Raw genomic sequence first — 18,545 nt, forward strand, 5'->3', positions numbered from 1 at the left:
ACTGAGCCACCCAGGCGCCCCAATGTACTTAATTTTAAAACAGGCTGTCCATTGTGGAATAATTAAATTAATTTCTCTTGATCAAGGGTTCAAACATATTTGGAGCATATCCTGTTATACAGATTAATGTACTAAGTGATGTAGGAGGTTGCAAGGATTAGCTGAAATCTTTCACATCAGTTCCTTCATTATAGAAGCCCCTGGCTATATCTTTGTTGGGAATTTCAGAAATTCCCCCAATACTTTGTTTTTTATTGTGGTAAAATATATGTAACATAAAACTTACCATTTGAATCCTTTTTTTTTCCTTAAAGATTTTATTTATTTATTTGAGAGAGAGAGAGAGAGACCACGAGTGGTCGAGGAGGAGAGGGAGAAGCAGACTCCCTGCTGAGTGTGGGGCTCGATCCCAAGATGCTGAGATCATGACCTGAGCCAATGTCAGATGCTTAACCAACTGAGCCACCTTGGCGCCCCTAGACTTTGAAACTCTATAGCCAGTTCCTGAAAAAAAATTTTTTATTTGGAGTACCAAGTAAATTTCAATGAAAAAAGAGATGGTTCATGTCTAGAAATGTTTCTGGGTGATGGCTTAATTTTTTCTGGGCATTTAATTGAATTTCTTTAGTTGCTTGCTTCCTGTGGTTTTCTTATATAGGAAGATGCAGGTTCTAGTGCTATGGAAGTATTGGGCAAATTTGAGGAGCGATGAAGCTAAACTCTTAGCGAGGTTTCTGTGCCCTTGTCTCTGACCTTAGCTAGAGGTAATATGTACTGAGAAGTACCCATGAGACCAGATGAATTTGGGAACAGGTGCCTTTTTTTTTCCCCTCCCAGGCTGCATGGCTGAGAGATTAAAGGAGGAGATTCTCAACAGGGAGAAAATGGTGGATATTTTGGCTGGTCCAGATGCCTATCGGGACCTTCCTCGACTGCTGGCTGTTGCTGAGTCAGGCCAACAAGCTGCCAACGTGCTGCTCTCTCTGGATGAGACCTATGCCGACATCATGCCAGTCCAGACAAGCCCCAGTGCTACTTCTGCCTTTGTGTGAGACACCGCCCAAGAGACAAGGAGTGAATTTCTCCTTTCTCACTTTTATTTATTTATATTGGGGGGAGCTGTAGAGAGAGAGAACGCGCACATGCATGAGCTGGGGGTGGGTGGGCGCTGGGGGTGGAGAGGGACGGGGGAGAGAGTCTCAAGCAGACTCCGGGCCGAGCCCGATAAGGGCTTGATGTCACAACCCTGAGATCACAACCTGAGCTGAAACCAAGAATTGGATGCCCAACAGACTGTGCCATCCAGGCGCTCATTCTTTCTCACTTTTAAAATAATGTTAAGAGGGGAGGGGGGTGGGAGGATGGGTTAGCCTGGTGGTGGGTATTGAGGAGGGCACATTCTGCATGGAGCACTGGGTGTTATGCACAAACAATGAATCATGGAACACTTCATCTAAAACTAATGATGTAATGTATGGGGATTAACATAAGAATAAAAAAAATAAAAAAAATAAAAATAAATAAATAAATAAAATAATGTTAAGGGCAGGGACACCTGGGTGGCCCAGTCGGTTAAGCGTCTGCCTTCGGGTCAGGTCATGATCCCAGGACTCTGAAGGCAGACGCTTAACCAGCTGGGCTACCCAGGCGCCCCTACTTACTCTTTTTAGAGAGAGAGAGAGGGAGAGAGAGAATACCAGGGAGGAGTGGAGGGAGACGGGAGAGAGAATCCCAAGCAGACTCCACGTGGAGCTAAGAGCCTGACTGGGGCTTGATCCCAGGACCTTGAGATCACGACCTGGGCTGAAACCAAGAGTCAGACACCTGACTATGCCACCCAGGCTTCCCAATTTATTTGGTTTTATGACCTTATTTTAAATGGTGAACATTTCTTCGGTTATTAAATTTTCAATAACAGAGGTTGGCAAATTGGCAAAAAAAAGTTAGAGCATGTTTTTTGTAAATAAAGTTCTGTTGAAATACAGCCATGCCCATTTGTTTATATATAATCTGTGGCTGCATTTGGTACTACAATAGCAAAATTGAGTAGTTGTGACAGGGACTGTATGGTCTGCAAAGCCTAAAATATTTTCTCTCTGGTTTTTTATAGAAAGTTTGCCAACCTGTCATTTTAACGGCTATCCCATACTCCATTGATAATTTGAGGCTTTCATATACAGGATGCAAATGGAAGAGAGTGATTTCACTTAGATACCATAATAATTGGATCAGGAATGAGTGAGAAATGTGGAACCCTCTGTCTTAAACCTGAGGTTTCTATTCATTATACACATTTTATGATACTTATTTTTTTCTGGTCTAGATATAAAACGTTCAAACAAAATATTTATATTTTATATATATGGCGTATATATAAAGGCACCCCATTCCCTCGCCAGTTTGCTCCCTCAGGGTAACTGCTATATCCACCAATTACAATGTGGTGTCTATCCTGTGATTAAATACTAGTTTTTATTTTTATTTTTATTTTTATTTATTTATTTATTTATTTTTTTAAAGATTTTATTTATTTATTTGACAGAGAGAGACACAGCGAGAGAGGGAACACAAGCAGGGGGAGGGGGAGAGGGAGAAGCAGGCTCCCCGCAGAGCAGGGAGCCCGATGTGGGACTCGATCCCGGGACTCCAGGATCATGACCCGAGCCGAAGGCAGTCGCTTAACCGACTGAGCCACCCAGGCGCCCTAAATACTAGTTTTTAAAAATAAAAAATGTTTGCCTTAAAATGTCTCAGATTGGTCCAGTGTGAGTATGGTGCCAAGAGGATTCAGAGCCAAAGGATAATGCCGAGGGAGCTATGACCTCCTCCTTGGGTGGGAGCAAGGCATCCTACTCCTGTTAGTCCTGTTACCAAGTTTTGGTGCTTTTCTCCCCAGGTCTATCATGCGAGGCTGTGACAACATGTGCAGCTACTGCATTGTTCCTTTCACACGTGGCCGGGAGAGGAGTCGCCCTGTTGCTTCCATTCTAGAGGAAGTGAGGAAGCTTTCAGAGCAGGTGAAAAGTTCTCCAGGCCTTTGTCTTCTAAGCATGGTTTTAGGAGGATGAGGAGAACCTTTCTTGTTTTCCTGCCTGTGCTATCTCTGAGCTGTATAAGTTTAGAACCCATACCTGGCCAGAAAGAAATACCTGGGTGAATATCTTTGATTTGCTGCTTATAAATTATAGGCAGATCCATGTGAAGTTTGCTTAGGAGGCAGCACAGTGGAATGGAGAGAGCATGAGTTTAGAATCAGATGATTAAGTATGAATTCTGGCTGCAGCATTCTCTGGTTTGGTGCCCTGGTCACTTAACTATTATCTTTGAAACAATTTCCCAATCTATGAAAAGAAGATAAAATAGTAACTTCCTTGATGGGTTATTGGAAAGATTGTTGTAGTTTAAATGTTTTTCTTTCTTTCTTTCTTTTTTTTTTAAGAAATCTCCACACCCATTGTGGGGCTTAAACTCACAACCCTGAGATCAAGTCACATGCTCTACCAACTGAGTTGGCCAGGTGCCCGTGTAGTTTAAGTTTATTTTTTCCTAAAGATTTCTTTATTTTTAGAGAGAGCGCATTCGTGAAGAGGGGGAGGAACAGAGGGAGAGGGAGAAAGAGTCACAAGCAGGCTCTGTGCTAAGCACAGAGTCTGACATGGGGCTCGATCTCACAACCCTGAGATCATGACCTGAGCTGAAACCAAGATCAGACACTCAACCGACTGAGCCACCCAGGTGCCCCTAAATTTTTTTTTGAAGATTTATTTATTTATTGGGGTGCCTGGGTGGCTCAGTTGGTTAAGCATCTGCCTTCGGCTCAGGTCATGATCCCAGGGTCCTGGGATTGAGCCCTGCATTGGGCTCCCTGCTTTACGGGAAGCCTGCTTCTCCCTCCCCCACTCCTTCTGCTTGTGTTCCCTCACTCACTGTGTCTCTTTCTGTCAAATAAATAAATAAAATCTTTTAAAAAAAAAAAGATTATTTATTTGAGAGAGAGAGAATTGGGGAGGAAGGGGGCAGAGGAAGAGGGGAAGGGAGAGAGTCTCAAGCAGACTCCCCACTGAGTGTGGAGCCCACCGGAGGGCTTGATCTCAAGACCCTGAAATCATGACCTGAGCCAAAATCAGGAGTAGGCCCCTGAACTGATTGAGCCACCCAGGTGCCCTGCCCCTAAATGTTTTTAAACTACCTGGCACATAGTAAATTTTCAGAGAATGATTTATTTGTCCATTATAGGGAAACTTCCCAAATATCTTCCTCATTTTTATTACAGAGCCAGCTTACTAGTTGAGGGACAGAGAATAGATGAGGGTAGTGAATCCCATCAGAGGCCAGAGGGGAGATAACTGTTTTCTTCCTTTTGGGAACTGGTCCCCGCTAACTCTAGGCCTGGATCTTCTAGCCCTGAAGAGGAGGACTGTAGATGGGAAAATGGAGCTTTTCTTCCACTAGAGTCTCCCTGTTGCCTTACTTGCGTGGCTCAGGAACTGTGGGAGCTAGCCCCTGCTCTAGTTTTCAGTCAGCAGTTTGTCTCTGTTCTTACACTCTGGCAGTGCTCTTTTCTCATCTCCCATTCCCCAGTTCTCAGTTCCCTGATTTGGTCTCTGGCTGCTCACAGGCACTGTGAGGTATTCTCCATACCCTACCTCTCCAAGTGCTTCCTGGTCTCAAGTTGTCTCCTTCTTCCTTTCCAACTCCCTCACAGTACCAGAACTTACTCTTCTGGATAGAGACATTCTGTTTATTGTTTTATTTATTTATTTTAAAGATTTTATTTAGTTATTTGACAGAGAGAGAGAGAGAGAGGGAGCACAAGCAGGGGGAGTGATAGGCAGAGGGAGATGGAGAAGCAGACTCCCCACTGAGCAGGGAGCCCAACTTGGGGCTCAATCCCAGGACCCTGGGATCATGACCTGAGCTGAAGGCAGATGCTTAACCAACTGAGCCACCCAGGTGCTCCCAAATGTCTTTTTTTTTTTTTAATTTATTTATTTTTAAGTAATCTCTACACCCAACATGTGGCTTGGTCTCACGATCCAAGAGTCCCAGGCTCTACCAACTGAGCCAGCTAGGTGCTCCTCAAAATTTCTTCGTTGTCCAAAATACCTTGTTTTTTTTTTTAAAGATTTTATTTATTTATTTGAGAGAGAGTGAGAGAGAGAGAGAGAAAGAAAACGGGGAGGAGCAGAGGGAGAGGGAGAAGCAGAGTCCCCACTGAGCATGGAGATCTACATGGGGCTCAATCCTGGGACTTCAGGATCATGACCTGAGCTGAAGGCAGATGCTTAACTGACTGAACCACCCAGGCAGCCCTGTCCAAAAATACTGTATTGCTTTTTTTATTTTCAAACCAAGGTCCAATCAAGATTTGTGGTTTTGGGGCGCCTCGGTGGCTCAGTTGTTAAGCGTCTGCCTTCGGCTCAGGTCATGATCCAGGGTCCTGGGATCGAGCCCCACATCGGGCTCCCTGCTCCGCGGGAAGCCTGCTTCTCCCTCTCCCACTCCCCCTGCTTGTGTTCCCTCTCTCGCTGTGTCTCTCTCTATCAAATAAATAAATCTTTAAAAAAAAAGATTTGTGGTTTTACTTGGTTTTTATATTTCTTCAATTCCTCTTAATTTAAAACAGCCCTTTCACTTTTTTGTTGTTTTCTTTAAATGACACATTAAGTTTTTGAAGAGATCAGATACATCTGGATTTGTCTGATTGCTTCTTCATGTTGTCATATAAAATATTCCTCTGAATTCTGGTAAACTGGAAGTTAGGTGTAAAAGCTTGATTCAAATTAGGGTAAATATTTTGGGAAGAATATTTCATAGGCAATGATTATATAATATTCAATTGACAGAATGCTGTCATAATTTGATTTATGGTGTTATAAATTAACCATTATTATTGAACATTGAATTTATGTCCAGGTTTTGCTACTTTAAAAATGCTTTGAAGATAATTTTTATTTAAGGTTTTAAAAATTCTGAAGTTCAGTTCTTCAGACAAGATGACCAAATGTGAAATTATTCATTAAATACAGAATAGAATACATTTATGGATGGCTCTTGGTAGGTTCAACTAATTTCAGTTAGTGATTTGGCATGAAACTACCAAAAAAACTTTGATTTGCTTCCGATGTATTTATTTTCCCTTTCTTAGGGGCTGAAAGAAGTGACACTTCTTGGTCAGAATGTTAATAGTTTTCGGGACAGTTCGGAAGTCCAGTTCAACAATGCAGTGTCTACTAACCTGAGCCGTGGCTTTTCTACCAACTATAAACCCAAGCAAGGGGGCCTTCGTTTTGCTCACCTTCTGGATCAGGTCTCCAGAGTAGATCCTGAAATGAGGATCCGTTTCACCTCTCCCCACCCCAAAGACTTTCCTGATGAGGTGAGTATCGACAGTGAACTGTGCCAGGCTGTTACCAGTATCCTTAAGTATGCCAAAGGCTGGACCCAGTGGGAGGCAGCAGTCCTTGAATCTTGTTCAGGGGATCTTGTGTATTGCTGTATTGCCCTTTAATTCCACCAAAGATTTAAAGTCCACCAAGGTGGGGCAAAGATGGGACTGATATATTTAAAAAAATTTTGTCTTCAAGGGCATCAAGGTCAGATTGTCATCTTCATCTATAAAAAGGGATTAATAATAACCTCCTGCTTTAGGTTGTTGGGAAATAGGTATAATGTATGGAAGGTACTTATCAAAGTGCCTTAGCAATGCATGGAATGTATAGCCCACATGTGAAACCTTTTTTTTTGAGTTTTTTGTTTTGGTGAAATAGCTGTCTTTTGGCCCCACCCCTACCTTTTTGCCACTGGATTATATTCTTATTGAGTTGTAAAAGTTCTTTATGTATTCTTTTTTTTTTTTTTTAAAGATTTATTTATTTGAGAGAGCGAGAATGAGAGAGAGAGAGTACATGAGAGGGGGGAGGGTCAGAGGGAGAAGCAGGCTCCTCGCTGAGCAGGGAGCCTGATGCAGGACTCGATCCCAGGACTCCGGGATCATGACCTGAGCCGAAGGCAGTCGCTTAACCAACTGAGCCACCCAGGCGCCCTCTTTATGTATTCTTGATATAAATCCTTTGTCAGTATATTTTTTCAAATATTTTTTCTTAGTTCTAGTTTCTTTATTTTAAATATTTTATTTTTTAAAGATTTATTTATTTTAGAGCGTGCAAGTGAGGGGCAGGGGGAGGGATAGAGGGAGAGGGAGAGAAAGACTCTCAGGCAGACTCCCTGATGAGTGCAGGGCTTTACTCCAGGACCCTGAGACCATTACCTGAGCCAAAATCAAGAGTTGGGCACTTAACTGACTGAGCCACCCAGGTGCCCCTTAAGGATTTTATTTTATTTTATTTTTTTTAAAGATTTTATTTATTTATTTGAGAGAGAGAGTGAGAGAGAGAGAGAGAGCACAAGAGGAGGGAGTGGGAGAGGGAGAAGCAGACTCCCTGCTGAGCAGGGAGCCCGATGTGGGACTCGATCCCGGGACTCCAAGATCATGACCTGAGCCAAAGGCAGTCGCTTAACCAACTGAGCCACCCAGGCGCCCCATGATGGTGTCTTTTAAAGTGGCTAATTTGGAAGTTAGATGAAACAAATACCATTTTTCCTTTTTTGTCTGTGTCAGCGCATGGCTTGAATTTGACCTCTGCTTGCTTTTTTCACTTTTTGAAAGCAGAGATGCCAGCAAGTGAAATGTCTGGGACGGATAACATGGCTTGAGTAAAAGTGAAGGATTTGGGTAATCAGCCTGTTAATTACTTGAAAATTAACCTTGATAGAGAAACAGTGGGGTTGGTATTCCTTTCTGCAGGATTCTTTGGTGAGACTTTGATGACCTTTAATTTGTTCTATCTGATCAGGTTCTACAGCTGATTCATGAGAGAGACAACATCTGTAAGCAGATCCACCTACCAGCCCAGAGTGGAAGCAGCCGTGTATTGGAGGCTATGCGGAGGGGGTCAGACTTGCTTGGGGAGGGGGCATCATGTACCTTTCCATGTTTTCTTAAGGACCACACAATGTCTAAAAACCTAGTATAGTGTGTGGCACATAGGAGCTGCTCAATAAATTTGTTACATGAGTAAACTCATGGACATAATAACTTGCTTCTGTTTACTCCAGAAGTGTAGACTAAGGACTGAATCACTCATGTCATTTGTTTAGCATTTCTTTTTAAGATTTATTTATTTTAGAGAGAGAGAGAGAGAGAGGGCATGTGTGGAGGGGGCAGAGAGTCTTAAGCAGACTCCACACTGAGTGCAGAGCCCGATGTGGGGCTTGATCTCATGACCCTGAGATCACAGCCTGAGCCAAAACCAAGTCAGATGCTCAACTGACTAAGCCGCCCAGGCCCCCTAGCATGTTTTTTATGAAGCACCTACTGTGTGGCACACTCCTTTTAAAATTGGAATCCTGTAGCTTTTAACATTAAAGCTTTTTTTTTTTTTTAAGATTTTATTTATTTATTTGAGACAGAGAGAATGAGAGAGAGAGAGCACATGAGAGGGGGGAGGGTCAGAGGGAGAAGCAGGCTCCCCGCTGAGCAGGGAGCCCGATGCGACTCGATCCAGGGACTCCAGGATCATGTCCTGAGCCGAAGGCAGTCGCCCAATCAACTGAGCCACCCAGATGCCCAACATTAAAGCTTTTTAAGTCTTGGAATTTAAACATACCTCTGTGTGTTCACTTACTTTGGGAGTAATATGTATTGCAGAGGTAAAACTGAAAGGGTAAAGTGACAAATGGCAAGCTGTATGGAACTAGTGCCTTGCCTTGTTTTCCACATTGGCAATCCTAAGTGTTTAACTGTCCTCACTTATGAAATAAAAAGGCTATTTACTTACTATTTTTTTTTTTTTAATTTTTATTTATTTATTTGAGAGAGAGAATGAGAGACAGAGAGCATGAGAGGGAGGAGGGTCAGAGGGAGAAGCAGACTCCCCGCCGAGCAGGGAGCCCGATGCGGGACTCGATCCTGGGACTCCAGGATCATGACCTGAGCCGAAGGCAGTCACTTAACCAACTGAGCCACCCAGGCGCCCTTACTATTTTTTTTTTTAAAGATTTTATTTATTTGAGAGAGAGAAGGAGAGCGAGTACATGAGAGGGGGGGAGGGTCAGAGGGAGAAGCAGACTCCCCGCTGAGCAGAGAGCCTGATGCGGGACTCGATCCAGGGACTCCAGGATCATGACCTGAGCCGAAGGCAGTCGCTTAACCAACTGAGCCACCCAGGCGCCCTTTACTTACTATTTTTTTAAGATTTATTTATTTGAGAGAGAGAGCACGAATGGAAGGGGCAGAGGGAGAGGGAGAGAGAATCTCAAGCAGACTCCTTCTTGAGCGTGGAGCCTGACACGGGGCTCAATCTCATGACACAGATCAGAACCTGAGCTATCTGTCACTTAACCTACTGTGCCACTCAGGTGCCCCCTACTTATTTTTTAAAAAGGCTATTTAAGGGGCACCTGGGTGGCTCAGTCGTTAAGCGTCTGCCTTCAGCTTAGGTCATGATCCCAGGGTCCTGGGATCGAGCCCCGCATCGGGCTCCCTGCTCCGCGGGAGGGCTGCTTCTCCCTCTCCCACTCCCCCTGCTTGTGTTCCCTCTCTCGCTGTGTCTCTCTCTGTCAAATAAATAAATAAAATCTTTAAAAAAAATAAAATAAAATAAAAAAATAAAAAGGCTATTTAAAATAATGTATGTTCTTGAACTAAAGATTCATGGGCTGTAGATTAGGTTACCCTACAGGATTTGGATCAAAAGGGCTCTTTTGGGTACTTTAACCTACTTTTGTACTGTCTTGTGTGGATGAGAAGTGGTTATATGTGGTAATTCATAGTGTTATCTTTTTGTAGCATTCATTTAAAGAAGAATGGTTCATCTGAGCCTTTTCTTTTTGTTCTTTATCGCAGATATTCAAGAGAAGCTTATGTGGAGTTAATTCATCATATCAGAGAATCTATCCCAGGTACGTTTAAGAAATATTCTGTTGAGCACATCACTCTACCAGTGACCACACCATTTTTGTCAGATACAGGCAACGCCTATGACACTATCTTATGACACCCTTCATGCTGCTTTTGCTCCTTTTCATTTTTCTCTTTCTCTCATTTTACTCCTTTTTGGTTTTGTAATGTCTTGGTCTTGCTAGATATACACAAAGATATGGATCAGCTTGTGACCTCAGGGTGAAAGAGATTTGTTTTCTATAGTCTTTGTGTTTCTGAACGTATGGGACAGACCTTGTTCTTTCTTACTAGCAGGCAAAGTTAGTTTGGTCTAAATTAGTTCTGATTTGGGGGCAATTGATATCTTTAAAAATGTGTACTTAGAGGTAATTCCTTTCCTATTATCTTAACTCTTACTCTTTTTTCTCTTTTCTCTTCCTCCTAATAAAATTACTTTGTAGTCTTTTAATTTAGATTTGGTTGACAATGTCTACATTTGTTTCCAAATTTCTAATTACTATAACTTGCATTATGCATAAATAGTTTCATTTTGGATTGGCAGGATAGTGTGGAAGTTTTCTGGGCTGCAGTTTCCTCATTTATAAAATAGAGTTAATAAGGGGTGCTTGGCTGGCTCAGTCAGTAGAGCATGGGATTCTTGATCTCAGGATTGTGAGTTCAGGCCCCATGTGTGGCATAGAGTTTACTTTAAAAAATATATATATATGTATATATAAAATAGAGTTGGTAGTACCTCATTGGATTGTTGGGATAATTACATAGATTAAATTAAATAGATGGGAAAGCATAGCACTTAGTATTTAGTGACCAATAGTTTTTTTTCCTATAGTCTTAAACATTATGTGAAATTGGCTCCAAAAGTATGTTTTTTAGGGGCTTCTGGGTGGCTCAGTCGTTAAGCGTCTGCCTTCGGCTCGGGTCATGATCCCAGGGTCCTGGGATGGAGCCCCGCATTGGGCTCCCTGCTTGGCGGGGAGCCTGCTTCTCCCTCTCCCACTCCTCCTGCTTGTGTTCCCTCTCTCGCTGTGTCCCTCTCTGTCAAATAAATAAAGAAAATCTTTAAAAAAAAAAAAGTATGTTTTTTTAAAGATTTTATTTAAAAAATTTTATAAAAGGTTTATTTATTTATTTAAGGGGGGGGTGTGCATGCATACGAGGAGAGGAACCAGAGGGAGAGAAGCAGACTCTGTGCTGAGCGTGGAGCCCCACACGGGGCTCGACCTCATGATCCTGAGATCATGACCTAAGCCGAAACCAAGAGTTGGACGCTTAACCAACTGAGCCACTCAGGCACCCCAAAGTATGAGAACTGGCATGGGAATATTCTGGATAAGCAAGGCTATCCCATCTTGCTCTATAATGACTATTTTGTTTCACTTGCACATGAGCTGAACAGCTCCAGGAAAGGTTTACAATTGCTACTCTGCCCTCTGTAGCCCACTAGTGCCAAAGGCCTCTCTTGAAGGTAAGTAGCAGTGACATGCTGTCCTTTGTCATGCGTTGCAGGAGTGAGCCTCAGCAGCGATTTCATTGCTGGCTTTTGTGGTGAGACGGAGGAAGATCACCTCCAGACAGTGTCTTTGCTTCGGGAAGTTCAATACAACATGGGCTTTCTTTTTGCTTACAGTATGAGACGGGTAAGCCCTGGGATGGAGGAAAAGCTACTTCTGTGCTGACACTGACAGAATTCCTGACTGGTTTCTGGTTGTAGACAACTGGCAAGAAAAGAAAGTGGCAGCAGGGCAGTCTTTGAGAAGCCACGGGGATCTTACCACTCATTTCTTTATTTTTATTTTAATCAACTTGTCTACTGTTTTATACAATTCATTGATTTGAGATGAAAATGGATTGCTTGTGACAATATTTATTTTCATTAAAATATTTTAAATTATCTTTAGATCGTTTAGAATTTGAATGTGGAGGTAAGGATGCTACTCTCCTTATAAGAAAGCTAAAATCATGCAGGACTTTTTTGACCTACGGATGTGAATTGTTTCACAGATGCACCTTGTCCTCCTAGCTATCCTAAGCTATTTTAGTTTTCATTTTTTTAGGCCAACTGAATCTACTGATAGCCACTATAGAGTTTCTCCTGTACACAGATTCCCAGGAAAATAAAGCAGAAGGAGATGAGAAAGGAAAGGGAGAGTAGTGTGTATTTCCTGCAGAGAGGGGATAGTTCTGCTATTTTCTCGATGGTAAGGATGAATTTGCACAGGTCATTTCTCATCTCTCCAGTCACCTCAGTGGGGGCCTTACTTGTGTTTGGGCTGGAGGCTGAAGAGGATCTGTGGCCAGGAGGCTCAGGAAAGCTGTTTAATGAATGAAGGATCCCATGACCTTAGCCACCACCATCACTCAGCTGCCGTCAACGAAGCTAATTCATGTCTTTTAGAGCCCACTGTCTAGTGTTCTGTAGGCAGTGTAAGTGGGCCATTGTGTATGTTTATGTCTGTTACAGAATTATTTCAGTAATGAAGCTTCAGAGTAGATTTGAGTTCCAAATCTACTGCTTCTTTTCCACATCACAAATACGCAAGAGAAATTCTTTATAATGCTAGAATTGGGATATGGGTTTACAGTGTGTGGTGGCAGCATCATGGGCATTGAATATGAGTGTTCACTTAGGGATCTAATTTCTAGGTTAGGAATAAGGTTACAGAGACTTAAGTAGTCTAGTGGATGAGAACAAGTTGCATTCAAATTCTGCCATTCTTACTAACTATGTGATCTTGAGAAAGGTCCTTGGTCTCTCCACCTTTGAAATGAGAATAGTGCTTGGTAATGGTAAACACAATAGAGACAAGTTTTTGTTAATAAGAAGACAAAATAGAGTAAACCCATTCGCCATTTGATAGTTCTCTCAAAGGCCGATTGGAATGACCACACTTTGGTATATAGGTTTTCCTGTTATTCCGTACTTATATCTAGCTCAGTGGTTCTTCAACTGTGTTATAAGCTTGTATATAGAAAACTTAAAAAAAAATGTGTTGGGTGCCTGGGTGGCTCAGTCGGTTGGGTGTCTACCTTTGGCTCAGATCATGATCCTGGGGTCCTGGGATTGAGTCCCATATCCGGCTCCCTACTCAGCAGGGAGTCTGCTTCTCCCTCTGCCCTTCCCCCTGCTCGTGCTCGCTCTTCCTCTTTCTCTCGCAAAAAAAAAAAAAAAAAATAATAATAATAATAATAATAAAAAAAATAATAAAAAAAATAAAAATAAAAATAAAATAAATAAATAAAATCTTTTAAAAAATGTGTTTATATACACACAACACGTACATATATGCACCCTGTCCGTAGTTTTGAACAATTTAAAAGGCTTTTCAAGGATAAATTTTCTTTAAAAAATTTTTTTGGACTGGGTAATATGAGCTTATTATATAAAATTCAGAAGTTCAAAATAGTGTGCAATGAGAAGTACTTGTTCTTCCTTCTTCCCAGGTTGCCTGGTTTTTCAGTTCCTTCCTTGAAGGTAATCACTCTTAGGAATTTCTTCTGTAAACTTCCAGAGATATTTCATGTATTTATAAACCTATTTTTATTTATTCTTTTTACACCAAAATTGTTGTACATGTTGATCTGTATCTTTTTTCTGTTAAGAGTATGTTTTGGAGAGCAATCATATCAGTACATATGGAGTTATCGCAGTCTTTTTTCACTGGTATAATATTCTGTTGTATAGATAAAGCATAATTTGTATTACTGATAACCTATTGATAAACATTTAGGCTGCTTTGCGTTTTGTGTCTTATAAATAGTGCTGCTAATGAGTTATTTAGTGTGTTACATTTGTGTAAAGGTTACATTTGTATCCTATAAATATATCAAGAACCATTTTGAGTCGATTTTCATGTGCTAAATTTAGAATTTAACCCTTGTAAAAATGCGACTTGACTGCATAGTTACCTTTTTCTTTTAGAATGCTCCTAGAGCTAGAGAACCCTTCTGGCATGGCGTGGGTTCCTGTACGTATGTCTGTAACTTGGAGGTGGAATGAACCTGGTCCCCGTCTGTACCTTAAGAATGGATTCTTTGCGGTGGGGGCACCTGGGTGGCTTAGGCAGTTAAGCATCCAACTCTTGATTTCAGCTCAGGTCATGATCTCAGGATCCTGGGATCTAGCCCCTTGTCAGGCTCCCTGCTCAGAGGGGAGTCTGCTTGAGGATTCTCTATCCTCATCTTCCTCTGCCCATTCCCTAACTTGTTAGCATGCAGCGCATGCGTACTCTCTCCCCTCTCTCTAAATAAATTTTTTTTATTTTAAAGATTTTATTTATTTGACAGAGAGAGAGAACACAAGCAGGGGGAGCAGCAGAGGGAGAGGGAGAAGCAGCCCTGACATGGGGCTCAGTCCCAGGACCCTGGGATCATGACCCGAGCTGAAGGCAGACACCTAACTGACTGAGCCACCCAGGTGCCCCTAAAATAAATAAATCTAAAAAAAAAGGAGGGAAGGGGGTTCTACGAGTCTTTGGTGACCTCTGTCTCTTTTTTTTTTAATAGAAGACCCGGGCATATCACAGGCTGAAAGATGATGTCCCAGAAGAGGTAAAATTAAGGCGTTTGGAGGAACTTATTACTGTCTTTCGAGAAGAAGCAACAAAAGCCAACATGGCCTCTGTGGGTTGTACCCAGCTAGTGCTGGTGGAGGGGGTAAGGTCATATGTATATATGTTTTTTGTTTGTTTTTTGGAATACAATATGTCTCCCTTTTATTTAGATCATCTTTGATTTATCAGAGTTTTTGTGTTAAGGATCTTATATGTATTTTGTTAGATTTACACCTTAGTATCTTTTTTTTTTTAAGCTGTTGTAGTTGCTATTGTATGTTTTAGTTCAGGTGTTTCATGTGTTCACTATATTGTACAGAAATAATTAAATTTTTTATGTTTATCTTGTACTCTGTGACCTTGCTGAAATCAGTAGTTCTAGGAGTTTTTTTGGCATTTTCCTTGGGATTTTCTGCATAGGTAATCATGTCATTATGTTTTTTCCTTCCTTCCTAATGTTCCAAACTTTCTTCTTTTATCTTTTCCTTTCTTTTTAGAGAACTTCCTTTAGACACTCTGGCAGTAGATTCTCTTCCTTCATCTTAGAATGTCTGGATTTCTTCTTCATTCCTGAAAGATATTTTTGTACTTAGCCGCAGAAGGATTAGGAAGAAGTATGTCTGCTCCATCTTTCTGGAAGCAGTATGTATGTTTTTAGAATTAATTTTACTGTCTGTCTGCAATCCTTTTCAATTTTTATTATTTTTCAATTTTTCTGAAGATTTTATTTTTTAAAGTAATCTCCACATCCAATGTGGAGCTCACCCACAACCCTGAGATCAAGAGTTGCATGCTCTACCAACTGAGCCAGCCAGGCGCTCCTTCGATTCTTTTTAAAATCACATTTTCTTAGAAATGTACTGCATTTTAGGAAGTTTGGGGTTCCTATAGGCTTCTGTGGTCAAGCCTGGGAACCTAGCTATTAGAGCACTAAACAGATGGAATAGGGGTGAGTTTGGGAGCCTGAAGCTATATGTTGCAGCCATTGGAAAGAGGAGGGGAAAGAGAGATGGGGCCCTTTCTGTGACTCCTCCTAAATCCTGGATTGAGAAAGGAGAGTCCTGTTCTATGCCTTAGGATATGGTAGCATCAAAGCCACTAATTGCCTGGTATTTGTGTTTGTTAGGACTCTTTGGTGAGTAACAATGAGAAATTTCTTCACGCCATTCAGCCTAAGCCAGAAGGAATTCTTTTTTTGTACTTCAGGGGTGTCTTGTGGAGTCCAAGGGCAGGAAGGACTGTGCCTAGTGTGGGAAGCCCTTTAAGGCTCGTACTTTCTCGTCTCCTTAGACCAGCTTTTCCGGCTGCTTCATCTTTGTTGCAGAGCACAGCAGCCCTGTAGTTCCTGTGTTTACATGTTATAGTTCTAGCTATTCTCTCAGCCCCAGCTCCAGCTTCCAGGAGGGGTACTTGATCAGCTCATCTGGGTTAGGGGATCTTCCTGTGTTCTAGACTGGCAGTTGGCTGATGGATGGTGATGCTCAGCTAGTGTGATACCCCAAAAGGTGTTTGCCTCATTAAGTGTTTTGTAATTTAGGGTATCAGCTGTGATTCTGGAGATCTGTACATGTACATGTCTATTAGCAGTCTACGTTTTATCCAGTAAGAGTTAGGTCTTATTGTATTCCCAGCTCTCCTCACAGAGTCAGGCACAGAATAGTGTACTTGTCTTTTGAATGAATGAATAAGTACTCAAAGTTTACTAATCTGTGTCCCTGACTTCATCAGCCTTACAGAGAACCTATGGTAATTAAAGAAACCAGAGAAAGATTATTTCTTATGCATATAACATAAGCCAATACTCACTTGGGGCTAGAGAATAAATGGATTTTTCAGGGCTAGCCATTGGGAGTCTTTACTTTCTTTTAAAGGAGACTTTCTTTCCTTTAATCCTGGCCAGTTTAAAACTTGAGTTGCTATATCCAGAGTGGCAGAGAAGATGATTATAACTCATGTATACTGAGCATTTACTGTCTGCCAGGAACTGTGCACTTTTTTTTTTCTTAAGAAACTGCGCACTTAAGGTCATTGGCACATTGAGTCCCACTACAGTTTTTGGAGGTAGTGCTATTTTTTTTTTAAGATTTTATTTATTTGCGAGAGAATGAGAGACAGCATGAGAGGGGATAGGGTCAGAGGGAGAAGCAGGCTCCCCGCCAAGCAGGGAGCCCGATGCGGGACTCGATCCCGGGACTCCAGGATCATGACCTGAGCCGAAGGCAGTCGCTTAACCAACTGAGCCACCCAGGCGCCCGGAGGTAGTGCTATTATTAGCGCTTTTATTGAGATGAAACAGAGATTCAGAGAAGTAGAATAACTTCCCGAAGGCCATACAGCTAGTGTGGCAGAGCCAGAATTTGACTCGGGTCTCTCTCATTCTAGAGCCTCTAAACAATATTCCTTCCCTATGCCCCCCCTTTTTTTTTAATTATGGGGAATTAAAAAAATACATAGATATAGAGAGAGCAGTATAATGAATGCCCATGTACCCATTAACAAACTTCAACAGCTGTCAGTTCAGTGTTAATCATGGCTAATTTTGTTTTCATCTTTACTGCCCCCATTGGATTGTTTTGAAGCAAGTACCTTATACATCATATTATATATATTATACTTAACACATCATAGTATTTTGTCAGTAAACATTTCAGTATATATTTTTAAAAGAATAAGGACTCTATTTTTATTTTTTAAAAGATTTTATTTATTTGAAAGAGAGAGAGAGAGCACAAGCAGGGAGAGCAGCAGGCAGAGGGAGAGGAAGAGGCAGGCTCCCTGCTGAGCAAGGAGCCTGATGTGGGACTCGATCCCAGGACCCATGACCTGAGCCGAAGGCAGCCGCTTAACTGACTGAGCCACCCAGGACTCTTTTTTTTTAAAGATTTTATTTATTTACTTGACAGACACAGCCAGAGAGGGAACACAAGCAGGGGGGAGTGGGAGAGGGAGAAGCAGGCCTCCCGCCGAGCAGGGAGCCCAATGCGGGACTCGATCCCAGGACCCCAGGATCACGACCTGAGCCGAAGGCAGACGCTCAACGACTGAGCCACCCAGGCGCCCCCAGGACTCTTTTTTTAAAAAAGATTTATTTATTTATTTTAGAGAGGAGACAGAGGGGCAGAGGGGGAGGGAGAGAGAGACTTAAGCAGACTCCGAGCTCAGCACAGAGCCTGACGCAGGGCTTGATCTCACAACCCTGAGATCAGGACCTGAGCCAAAACACAGATTTGGACACTTAATGACTGTGCCACCCAGGTTCCCTAAGATAAGGACTCTTTTTTTTTTTTTAGTTAAATTGTTCAGAGTGTATTTTTTTTTTTTTTAATTTTATTTATTTAACAGAGATAGAGAGAGAGCACAAGCAGGCAGAGCGGCAGACAGAGGGAGAGGGAGAAGCAGGCTCTCCACCGAGCAGGGAGCCCGATGCGGGGCTCGATCCCAGGACCCTAGGATCATGACCTGAGCCGAAGGCAGCCACCCAACCGACTGAGCCACCCAGGCGCCCCAGATAAGGACTCTTTTAAGAAAAAACCCCAACATAATGCTATTATCATATCTGAAATAATTGACAGTTGTTTGTTAATATTATCAAATATTTAGTCAGTGTTCTAATTTCTCTGTCTCATAAGTATTCTTTTATGGTTGGTTTGTTCAACTCATAGAATCTGAACACTATCTTTTTAAAAATTTATTGTAAGACAATCATAAACTTACAGAAAAGTTGCAACGCAGTACCAAAAACTTTTTTTTTTTTGACTCATTTGAGAGTTAGTTGCTGACCTGATGCCCTCAACCCCTTCAAATACTGTAGTATATATCTCATATAAACATGGACATTCTCCTACATAACTACAGTACAACCATCAAAATCAGGAAATTAACCTTGTTAGATTTCTGCACTCCAATCCTCCAACCCCATTTAAGTTTCTCCACTTGTCTCAGAACTTCCTTTATAGGAAAAAGATTTAGGTCAGTGTCATATGTTGCATTAATTGTCATGTCTGTCTGGTCTCCTTCAGTCTAGAGTAATT

The 18,545-nt window shown here is 41.8% G+C and overlaps 1 protein-coding gene across 3 annotated transcripts in view; it reads left to right on the forward strand.

Annotated features, from left to right (window-relative positions):
- Positions 1-18,545, forward strand: part of CDK5RAP1 (CDK5RAP1 mitochondrial tRNA methylthiotransferase) — a 105,516-nt gene that overhangs the window by 9,387 nt on the left and 77,584 nt on the right. For all 3 annotated transcript variants that reach the window (XM_081832989.1, XM_081832990.1, XM_006727490.3), the window contains exons 6-12: positions 838-1,048; positions 2,897-3,017; positions 6,149-6,379; positions 7,857-7,954; positions 9,908-9,963; positions 11,471-11,601; positions 14,468-14,617. In XM_081832989.1, coding sequence (XP_081689115.1) covers positions 838-1,048; positions 2,897-3,017; positions 6,149-6,379; positions 7,857-7,954; positions 9,908-9,963; positions 11,471-11,601; positions 14,468-14,617 — 998 coding nt within the window. The remainder of the gene's footprint in view (positions 1-837; positions 1,049-2,896; positions 3,018-6,148; positions 6,380-7,856; positions 7,955-9,907; positions 9,964-11,470; positions 11,602-14,467; positions 14,618-18,545) is intronic.

Source organism: Leptonychotes weddellii, chromosome 10, assembly GCF_054177405.1.
Source record: "Leptonychotes weddellii isolate Sample4059 chromosome 10, ASM5417740v2, whole genome shotgun sequence".
NCBI lineage: Eukaryota > Metazoa > Chordata > Mammalia > Carnivora > Phocidae > Leptonychotes > Leptonychotes weddellii.